The sequence below is a fragment of the Podarcis vaucheri genome, assembly GCF_965113315.1.
Source record: "Podarcis vaucheri genome assembly, chromosome: 5".
Taxonomy (NCBI): Eukaryota; Metazoa; Chordata; class Lepidosauria; order Squamata; family Lacertidae; genus Podarcis; species Podarcis vaucheri.
Window position 1 is genome coordinate 67796393 of NC_138763.1, and position 11934 is coordinate 67808326.

General features: G+C 40.9%; 1 protein-coding gene across 1 annotated transcript; it reads right to left on the reverse strand.

Moving 5' to 3' along the window:
• Positions 1-348: 348 nt before the first annotated feature.
• Positions 349-11047, reverse strand: LOC309532192 (lipase member M-like; the record flags this gene model as incomplete). Its single annotated transcript, XM_082222256.1, has 9 exons — positions 10945-11047; positions 10502-10619; positions 8875-9073; positions 7082-7191; positions 6751-6887; positions 4796-4942; positions 3853-3924; positions 2105-2170; positions 349-582 (listed from the first exon to the last, which is right to left on the reverse strand). The coding sequence occupies exons 1-9, from the start codon at positions 11044-11046 to the stop codon at positions 349-351; spliced, it is 1185 nt and encodes a 394-aa protein (XP_082078382.1). The 5' UTR covers position 11047.
• Between the last annotated feature and the right edge of the window lie 887 nt (positions 11048-11934).

Below are 11934 nucleotides of genomic sequence, written 5' to 3' on the forward strand. Positions count from 1 at the left end.
GGGGGAAGGAGGGCGCTCTAGCATACTCTCCAGAGACACCATGCCACTTGGCTGCTGTACTGAGTTAGCGCCAGCATCTTAATCCAGCATCTCTCCTTGAAGCTCCTTGACACGTTTTGGGAACAGGGAAGTAAGATTAGAATGTCAGGAGAGAGATGCAAGGTCAATGAATTCTACTATCAGTTGTGTCAGTGCCAGCAGGTAGAATTAATTTGATGATGAGCAATAGGTAATGGGGGGGGGACACACCTCAATTTACAAACTGATCATGAATACACATTATGTAGACCCACTGCAGCATTTACAGTGACATGGAATATATGCAGTATATATGACTTTTATAACATTTTATTTGTACTTCTGCATCAGATACAATACATCAGGGAATTCTTGCTTTGGAGCATCAAGACCAAATAAAGAATCTGCATGCTGCCATTCAGGAACATACTTATGGAAAACTAAATTAGAGATCCGAGGAAGCAACAGCTTAATGTCCTTTATGTTTTCTATAATATCATGTCCACCATACCACACAGCAGTTGGCACAACCATGTCTTCAATTTGATAGAATGGAGGAGTGGTCTGTGGATGAAAAGATTAGAGTGATTAAAATGGGTTTCACCTACCAATCATAGATTTTTACCTGTTTTCTTAGCCTTCTGACTGTTCATATGCAGGACTATCAAAACTCTGGGATGTGTGACCTATGGTCCTGGAAAATGGTACCTTGAGCATTAGTTTCAACTTTTCTTCTCCAATATCTTAATGGATCTGTGATGTATTAATGATTTACTGTGCATTGTTGATATATGTGTCCAGGATAATTATTGGATGACTGATTGAGCATAGCATATGCTAACATTGTGGGATGTATGATGACACTGAGGATCTGTGTCAGGAGTAATGTGTATGTCTGACAAAGTGACACATGGTTCAGCTTGGTACTTTTAGGATCTGGGCTTCACGGTCTTGCAGGCATGAGGTTTAGAAAGTTTTAGAAGGCTATGCAAGATATTTCTTTTACACTACCATTTCATTGCTTCACAACTGCTTCTACATTCCTGCTTCTGCAAACAAAATAACAGTTTTGAAACTATTGTCTATCTATCTATCTATCTATCTATCATCTATCTATCTATCATATATCATCTATCTATCTCCATCTATCTATCTATCCACATCCACAAACACACATGCTGAACATGTGCGGCTTTATATTTTAAAAAGCACTTAAAACATAGTACCATCAAGACCACAGGAATAAAATTGAATTTGTTTCTGCTTTTCTGAGGCTAAACACATCTCCGTGGGAATAAGCAGCATCCCAATGTAAGAAAAGGATAATATGTTAAATGAAATAAAATAAAATAAGCATCTGTAACCACATAGAGGCCAGGGTGGTCACCCCTGACTATAAAAACCTTTATAAAAACCCCTGACTATAAAAACCCCTGAATATAAAAACCTTTACAAAAGAATGAGGAAGGAAAGATGCTGTGGCGACCAGCATCAGCATGTTGATGTTGGCCGAGATACTGTCACCGTACTTGTTTGCCTTTGCCTGTTTTATCTGGTGCTCTTTTGGGCTGTGGAATCCAGGACCTCAGCCATGAGGCCCAGGCATGGCTGTACAAGGAAGCATTAAGGGTTTACCAGGAGAGAGATGGGATCTAGGTTTACAATGTTGGCATCCAGCTGTCTTCAGAGACAATGGAGTGTGATTCCAGCAATGAAGTCAAACCGCTGCATTAGCAGTGCCCAGGTGACCTTGCCAGTGACGCAAGCCTGGGCAGTGTGCATGGCATCCCTGGGGTGTCCGGACAACAAGACCCCACTCTTGGTTCATGGATGTTCTCCAAAGGAAATATGAACAGTACATTTGGCACCAGCTTGGCTGCAGAGGTTCTTAGAAGGAGACATACAAGGTGCCATCCAACCATCTCAGGGATTCCACTCCACATTTGTGCAGGGTTTACTCCTTAACCTTTTCTTTTCTTTTTGGGGTGACCCACTAAGTTCAATGAGAGTTAGTCCCAAATAAATATGCAGCTTTAACATATTGAAATCTATGACAAATCCCCATCACCACAACCCTTGTAATTACCGTGTTATATATAGCCTTGTTCTTACTGCCATAGTCAAAACGTTTCAGTTCTTTTGATTTAAAAATCTAAAAAAGTTGAGGAAAAGGAATGAATATTTGAATTTTTAATTGTGACATATTTATAACTTGCACATAATGAATAAAAAATTGCTTGATGATTTCTTAGGTTGGATCTACACTGACCTGTTTAACGTTATTTCCAGAATAATATTAGAGATGTCGTTCTAGAACAACACAGGGCATACTTGTGAATTAAAACTTTTTTTTTACCCTGGGATGGTGTGTGTTTTCCCCCCTCCCCCAAATGTAAGTAATACCTGGCTACACCATTTTCCAAAATGCTTTTTCTTTCCCTGCTGCTGGTTGCTGGTTGCTCTGATCCACCCTCTGGTGCCACAGTTTAATCCTCCCTCCCTATGTCCCTCTGAGTCCTTTGTTATTTGTGCACGTAAGCCTTTCAAATTTAAATGAAACTGAACACCACCTCTCAAATTCCATTGGAGGGGAGCAGAGTATGAATGCGTTTTTTTAAAAGGTAAAACACTATATAGAGACATATGAGCAGTTTTTCACCAATAAAACAGCATAAAACAGTTACAAATTAAGCAATAAAAAAGACAAGGCAATAATGCATTATGAATGTAAAAAGTAGGATGTATTATGTTATCAAAACCAATTCCTTAACCCTTCCTTAGCATTAAAAACTATGAGTATAGATCCACCCTAAATATTTGAGTCCATTACATATTTTTCTGTTTCTCGTCATATAATTGGTTTAATCATAATAATAATAATAAATAATTTTATTATTTATAACCCACCCATCTGGCTGGGTTTCCCCAGCCACTCTGGGCAGCTTACAGCATATATAAAAACATAATAAAACATGAAACATTAAAAACTTCCCAATACATGGCTGCCTTCAGATATCTTCTAAAAGTTGTGTAGTTCTTTTTCTCCTTGATATCTGAAGGGAGGGCATTCCACAGGGAAGAATAATTTGCAATATTCACAATGCCAGTTCTTGCCAAATTGTAAAAGGTAATGAGCAGGGCTATTTTCTAGAAAAAGAGGTGCCGGAGCTCTCCTATTTTTAGGCGGAGCACCCCTGCAGGGAAAAAATAAAAACTTTCGCCGCCGACCTCCACCACACCACCCAAATCATCCTGCCAAACACCGCCTCTGCCAAGCAGCCCAAAGTGCCGCCCAACACTGCTGTTGCGCAGCCCTCTGCAAGGGGACGGTACCAGAAAATTACAGATCAGCCAGAACCCATCAATGAGGTCGAGGAACGCAACAAAGGGGTGCCGGAACTCAGTTCCAGTGAGTTCTGGCTGGGGAAAAAACCCTGGTAATGAGAAACTGCAGTATGAAAATTCAAACTTAACTCTCACCTCAAACAGAATGAATAAAAAAATGCTTGATGTTTGAATTTAAGAATTACTCTTTAGACAATGCAATAGAAAACTTGCTCTTTCATTCTTCTTTCATGCAACCTATTTAAGGATATTTATATTTGCTTTCATTTGCATGTTATTATTGCCAGTTTTGACCCCTGTAGATGCATATATATCATATATAGCATGTACCATTTATTGCTATATTGTTTTTCATTTACTGTAACTTTCCTGTCACCTTCTGAAAATTAAAAAAGAAAACCCTTATTCACACACATTAAACATGCATTTGGATATCAAATGACCTCTGAATTTTGAAAAAAAAAAGAAAAAAGATGCAATAAACCCTACCTGGGCAAAGTGGATCAAATTTTTTACAGAACCAAAATCAGGGAAAATTCCAACAATCACGTCTACTCGACTCTAGGGGAGAAATAATAGGCATGGAAACATTTTTTTAGAATCGTCTCTGAATATTCAGTGAGTGGGGGGAAGGGATGAATTACACTAGCAAAAAGTCACAAGCATTTGGGACTCAACTACATTGGGAAAGAAAAAGTGCTTTATATGTGTTTTATATGCATTATAAGACCGTGACACCAGATGGTGCTGTGGAGTCCCGTTTTTGCCAACCCGATTTCTCATACAAAGTTTACAAGGTGTTTAACTGAAACCCTTCTTTGATGTGTCTAGATCTAGCCCAGGGCAATACAATATATATAAACCTTGATGAAAGGGAAAGGCAAATTATATAGGAAAGCATACAGCTCAGGAAAGATGTGGCAGCAGAGGTTGGGAGCTTTGTGCTGATTTGCTTTTTTATTTTTATACTATTTTAATAGTACACATATATTTTCTATTGTTTGCTTGAAAGCCATCTTGTGAATTTCTTGGAATTTTTTTTTAAAAATGTTATAAATATTTTAAAATATTTTTCATCTGTTATCAACTTCGTCAATGAAAGTTACAACAAAAACCATACAGCTTATTCTTTCTGTAATATACCAGGGTCTCTTCCACAAAGATTATTCTCAATTCTAGCTGCAACATTTACAGACTTGGTTAGTCAACTGTACCTTTAGGGCTACAATCCCATACATGCATATCTTGGAGCATGTACCATTGGACTCCATCATATTAATTTCTGAATACACATGCTTTGGATTCTATCACTAATTTATAATTTATCTATTAAAATGAATTCGGTTTTCTGCAAAATATATTGCTGGCTGGAGAGAAAAAATGGAGTACTGTTTTTTGTCAATATATGTAGAAAAATAAAGAGTCAACTTACCACATTTAAGTTATTTTGATTGCATCCAACAGAAAGGAAAATAAGTTGGAGGCAAAAATTGTCTATTAATGGATAACTACACAGCTTGGCATTCAGTCTTTTCAGTTTGTTACTGAAAAGGACAAATTCTTTCTTTCCCCATATGAGCTGTAAAATAAACACAGAGATCTTTGTGATTCTTTGGTAGGTTTCTGGAGGAAACATCGGCTTTGGATCCATTTCAGTCCAGGTTCCGTCCTGGTTTCGGGACCGAAATGGCTCTGGTCACCCTAACAGATGATCTCCATAGACAACTGGATTGAGGCGGGTCGGTACTGCTGATACTCTTAGATTTGTCAGAAGCCTTTGACATGGTCAATCATGATCTTTGGACCACTGCCTCGCCGACGTGAGGATACAGGGCATAGCCCGAAAATGGCTGTGCTCCTTTATTTCTGGTTGGGGACAGAGGGTGGCGCTAGGGAGGGAGATGTCGTCATGCCACTCCTTGGTGTGTGGAGTGCTGCAGCACGCAATCCTCTCCCCAATGCTTTTTAACATCTTTATGAACCCCTTGCCCAGATTGTCTGGAGCTTTGGGCTGGGTTGTCACCAATATGCTGATGACACTCAGCTCTATCTGCTGATGGATGGCCACACCGACTCGGACCTGGACACACTGACCAGATGCTTGAAAGCTGTGGCTGGATGATTTCATGGGAGCCAATTGAAACTAAATCCTTCAAAGACAGAGGTCCTCTGGCTGGGTCGGGATGGCATGGGGATGAGGGACCAACTCCCTTCTCTTGCAAGGGCCCAATTAGTGCCATTGCCTTCTGTTAAGAGTTTGGGTATAATCCTTGACGCCTCCGTTTCCATGGAGGCGCAGGTTACAGCAATAGCCAAGGTGACCTTTTTTCACCTTCGCTGCATCAAGCAGTTGGTCCTTTACCTTTCCCGCCCCGACCTGGCCACAGTGATCCATGCAACGGTCACCTCCAGGCTTTACTACTGTAATTCACTCTATGTGGGGCTGTCCTTGAAGCTGTCCCAGAAACTCCAGCAGGTGCAGAATGCTGCAGTGAGGCTCCTCACAGGGTCTCTGTCATGGGAGCATATTCACCCAGTGCTTTTCCAGCTGCACTGGCTCCCGGTGGAGTACAGGGCCAGATTTAAGGTGCTGGTTTTGACCTTTAAAGCCCTTCATGGCCTAGGACCCTCATACCTAGGGGACCGCCTCTCCCAATATACCCCACAGAGGACCTTAAGGTCCATAAATAGCAACACCCTAGAGGTCCCGGGCCCTAAGGAAGTCAGATTAGCTTCAACCAGAGACAGGGCCTTTTCAACACTGGCTCCAGCCTGGTGAAACGCTCTGTCTCAGGGCCCTGCAGGATCTGATTTCTTTCAGCAGGGCCTGTAAGACAGAGTTGTTCCGCCTGGCCTTTGGCTTGGAATCAATTTGACTGCTCCCCCTCTTTCTTTTTTCCTTTCTCCTTCTGTGTTGGAACACCTATTTGGGGACTTCCCTGGCTTTTTTCTTGCCCATGTAGGACCAGTCTGGATAGTTAGCCTTGGTGAAGACTTGACGTTTTCATCCCCCAAAAAGTTTTTGAGTTTCCACTGAAATCAGGCTGCATTTTAATGTTTTAATGTTGTATTTTAATCTTGTTTTTAAAGCTGTATTTCAATCAATTGTTTTTATATTTGGTGTTAGCCACCCTGAGCCCAGTCTTGACTGGGGAGGGCAGGGTATAAATAAAAATTATTATTATTATTATTATTATTATTATTATTATTATTATTATTATTCTCTTTAGGAATAATATGTGAAGATTAATTAAACCATATATTACATGACCTCCCCCAAAATAATGACAAATGGATAAACTTAAAGGTTGAACTGTCCATATCACTAAACTGATTATGTTAGAAGGTCACATTAACACACTATAAAAACCGATGAGGAATACCTACGTTTATTAATGCATCTGGAAGACTGAGAAATAGCGCAGAAGGTCCACTGGTGCCGACAAGTGTGTAGGTAGGACCAAAAGTTATAAAGAGCTTGACTTTCTGAGCGAGCTGTGGCAAGAGTGAAAAGGCAATTAAACCTGCCAAAGAGAAAGAATTCCAGAATTCAGCAGCTGTGCCAAACATATGGGAGCCAAAAGTCCTTGCTTATTGTTCCTTCAATCAAAAGTTTTAGGTTTCAACTATACCAGTGATGGGAATTTTTGATTGTAAGAAGGCCTATTAAAAAAGGGCTCAGGCAGTAAACACATTCCATTCATTTCTTATTACTTACCAAGTGTCCCACCCTGAGACTGACTGATAACATACAATCCTTCTTGCTTAGTTTTCTGCAGGATAAAATTTATTGTTGCTGGAATATCATATATCGCAATTTCATGGATGCTGTAAGACATTAAGGTAAAGGTAAAGGACCCATGGAGGGTTAAGTTACTGTATTTTATGCTGTTTTTTGTTGCATCAATTACCGTAAGTGTTTTAAATTTGTTGTTAAATTTGTCTGAGCCTGGTTTTCTGAACAGGGAAGGGTGGGGTAGAAATAAAAGGTATTATTATTATTATTATTATTATTATTATTATTATTATTATTATGTCCAGTCAATGGTGACTATGGGGTTGCAGCATTCATCTCGCTTTCAGACCAAGGGAGCTGGCATTTGTCCCCAGACAGCTTTCCGGGTCATGTGCCCAGCATGACTAAACTGCTTCTGGCACAACGGAACACCGTGACGAAAACCAGAGTACATGGAAACGCCGTTTCCCTTCCCACCGCAGTCGTACCTATTTATCTCCTTGCACTGGTGTGCTTTTGAACAGCTAGGTTGGCAGGAGCTGGGACAGAGCAACGGGAGCTCACTCCGTTGTGGGACTTTGAACCACTGACCTTCTGATCAGCAGGCCCAAGAGGCTCAGTGGTTTAGACCACAGCGCCACCCGCTTTGTAGTCATACATACAAAATGCAGGTGAAGTTTTCTCCACTTATCCTTCTGTTTCATTACTAAAGCACACTATTAGAAGTATGCATGGACTCTGCCTCAAATAATGAGGTAATTTGGGCTGTGATTCCCCATTGCTATACAGGATTGTGCCATTAAAAATGCATGCTAACTACTTAGAGTGCCACCACTTCGTGAGAACTGTAATCAAGTGATATATAAATTGTAAGGGGGAAATGTAAGAAATTCCAACTAGCTCTGTTTCCTCACTCCCACCCACACCAAAAGAATAGTACAGTCTTCAGGGGTCAATGGGGAGTTCACCATTTCTTTCTCTCCCCCTCTCCAACCTCATGTTCAGTCAGGTTTTAAACCCTAAATAAGCATGTAGTCAGCTTCCATGGACTTGTTTGATGCAGAGGAATGGTGTGAGGAACCAGCTGGGGGGTCACCAGGGAAGAAGGCTCAGAGCCCGGGGAGTGGTGGTGGAACGACAACAAGAGGTCAGAAGGAGAAGATGGAGACAACAGGAAAGAGGAGGTGTCAGACTCTGAAGCAGTAAGAAGGCTTAGTGAGCTATGAAAGTCTGTGGCAGAAAGTCGTCCAGCATCAGATGCAAAAGCTGAAGCAGCAGGGTGTGATGAGGAAGGCCAAGAGGCAGAGATGAGTTCTTTGAACTGTGAACTGACAAACATGCTCCTATGACATCAGCAGAGGCAGGGAGAAGTATGACAGGTGAGAGCCTTCACCTGCATCTCCTTCTTCACCCACCCTCTTCTTGCACAATCCACCATTTCCACAATCCACAATTCCAGATTGGCTTGATTCAGTTCAGGTCCTAAGATTTGTCCAGAGCGAATGCACAGTCCTAATTATGATCTCAGAGCCCCACAAATTCAGTCTGCATGAATATAGAGAAAGTCATGCATTTTGTCATGTTGATGTTGGCTCTAAAAATAATTTAAAAAGGAACCGCAATCCACCATGTCCCATCTTTGGGAGCTCTTTCCAGGATTGAAGCACTTATGACACAACAAAAGGAAAAAAGATATGTTGTTAGCAGTTGTACTTCAGAGACAGCAGTTACTACCATTGTCTCAATTATCCAAGTTACAAGTTGTCTCTTTATACCTGAAATCCCAAAATTCTTCTTGGTCAATTGACAGAGTCTTGTGTCTTCTAGACCAGCTGCTCCCTCTAGCATTTATCATCCAAACATCATAACCAGCATCTGCTAGGAAGAATCCCAGGCTATTGTTGGGAAGATTGGCAATCCAGCACCTACTTTCAAGCAAAATACCATGTACCAGTAAAACAACTGGCCTAGGACCTGGGGGGGGGGACAGAAACAAAATGGGCAATCTACCTTATAGTTTATTTGTGTTCACTTCATTAACATTGATCTTTGTGATGCTTTCATCTAGTCCAGGAAAAACACAATTATATATAGGACAGAGATAATTACTTGTAATTAGGTGGTGACCCATGGCTGCCTCACCTTTAGGCACTATTAAAAAATATGAACAAATGCTTCTTCGAAATCATAGCCAATACAAAAGCAACACAATACAAATCATAGCCAATACAAAGGCAGTAAAGATCAGATGAGAAAGCAGCAAATTCTTCAGCTACATTGCTGAAAATCAGTAGCTGCTTTCCTATGGCAAGATTCCCTACAGGGCTGGCCCTACTGATAGGCAGAGTGAGGACAGAGTGGCATAATTGCCATCTGACTTGCCCTGCTGCTCCCAACCCTGTTATCCTAAGATGAATGGAGAATGCTATCCCTGGACTTGTCTGGATGGCTTCTTTACGTGGAATGGATTGGCCTTCACATCAAGCAGCAAAATGTCTTGAGCAGGGCCTGGCTCAATGGCATAAATAAATCATTTAGTCCATGCTACCTCATCATGACAAGGTAGTGAAAAACAAAGGTGATTAGATCTGCTCAGATAGGAAAAATTGGGCAGAAGATTGTACCCCGTTTCTACAATTAATTCACTGCTTCTGCACACAAAAGCTTAATCCAAACACTTTATTCTTACAAAACATCACATAGAGAAATAGATACCAGAGCTTTGAAAGTCTTTTTAGAAAAGAAACTAATTCTAGTTCAGGTTGAACATGACCAGAAAGGAACTAGTTCCAATTCGCATTTGTCCACTTATAAAATGAACTTGTTTGGTTCATATTCAGTTCAGAGTTCAATTCACATTACCTTGAAATTTTCCTCAGCTTTCAGAATGTTATAAGCTGCTGTGCTGACATATAACATATAGGTAAAGAAGACTAAGAAAACATCAAAACACACACAGTGGGGTGTGACTTATTTTCTTCAACCATTATGAACTTTAAACTTAAGAGCCTAAAGCGTCTAAAGTATAAAAACACAGAATGAACTTGAACCCCCTATGAAGTTAATTTGCATTCAGCTCACCCAGCAATTTTGGCAACAACTGTCAGGTGTAATTCAAAGATTTTTGAACTAATTCAGTGAACTTCATTAAACTGAATTAGCTCATTCTGAGCATTTATACACACACATTTGTTTCCTCTGGGCTATGTGGAATCCTGCCAATACTCTTCCTCAGTGGTGTAGCACGGGGGGGGGGGGCAGGGGGCCATTGCCTGGCACACAACCTGTGAGTGCCTGCCTGTTGGTGGTGTGGACTGTGGAGCAGAGGATGAAAAGTTCTAAGCCCCTTCTCTTCCTTCAAAAAAAAATGCTATAAAAACATCAGTTATATTCCAAAATTACCTGTCTTCCCAGAACTGTGCATTCCATAAGGAATTCTGTTTATTTGTAAGTAATAGCCATCCTCTGTCAGGATTTCATACTCTTCACTGGGGTATCCCCAATATTGGATTATTTCATTCTGCAAGAACAAAGAAATCCTCAGCAAATCGAGACCCTTTTTTTTCTAAGTCTAGATGTGCTGCAAGGAATTTTAGGAACAATGGTGCTGAGGAGAAGAGAAAAAAAGTTCTGGATCCTGCCTTCCTCCCCTGCTGGCTGTAATGAACAAAAACAAATTCATCCATTATAATCCATCTAGCCCTCTTTGGGGTAACTCAGGGAGGCCTGGAAATCCTTCTATGAAAAGCAAATGCTTTGGAATATCTGTTAAAAGAAATATGTACAAATTATTTTGTCCTAGCAATAGCCTGTTGTTTCCAAATGCATCTGAACAAGCAACTCACAGTGGTCATAAATTCTTGAGGATTCAAGTGCCGTTTCCTGAGGAATTCTTCTGACTCTGACGTCTGTTGCATTAAGCACACCACTGCCACAAACAGCCACATCGCTGACCTGTGTAAAACAATTTTGTTTCAAACTCCTTAGCAAAGATGGGAAGTCTTTTTTAAAATGTTTTTTATAAAGGTTGAGGGCAGGGAGCGCAATTTTAGTTCGGGTGGTGCTGTGCACAGAAGAAATGATGTTTCTGTCTTCTAAAAGTATGAATAACTGAGATGGTGTAGTGGTTAAGAGCGGTAGTCTCGTAACCTGGGGAACCGGGTTCGCGTCTCCGCTCCTCCACATGCAGCTGCTGGGTGACCTTGGGCCAGTCACACTTCTTTGGAGTCTCTCAGCCCCACTCACCTCACAGAGTGTTTGTTGTGGGGGAGGAAGGGAAAGGAGAATGTTAGCCGCTTTGAGACTCCTTAAAGGGAGTGAAAGGCGGGATATCAAATCCAAACTCTTCTTCTTCTTCTTCTTCTTGTGAGGAAAAAATGAAAACAGATCTGCCCCATGAGAAAGAGGAATGGTTATCTCTGACGTAAGGGAAAGCATGCTGTATTCTGTAGGAAGCAGCTTCCTGATAACTGGTGAAAAAATATCTGTTTTTGCTGGAGGTGGCATTCTTGAGGTGCTTCAGACAGATAAGGCAAAATAAATTTGTTAGTTACTGGCTCTGGCTCTGAGCTTCTGGAGGCAGCTCCCTAGTCTGAACCAGATTTGTCTATGCCTGTCTGCTGGGATTTAAAATTTTCTTCTTATAAAAGCTTTCAAAAATAAGGAGCCAGTTTGGTTAGCAAACTGAAGCAAACTTTTTTTGTTAGGCTCCAGGCTTTGTGCAACTTAACGTAGTAGCCCTGTAAATTGCATTTCAGTAAATCGCATAACACTGAGGGATACAGTATCTGACCATCTCTGTGTTTCCTTCCCTCTGAAAGCTGAGGCCCCTCTAA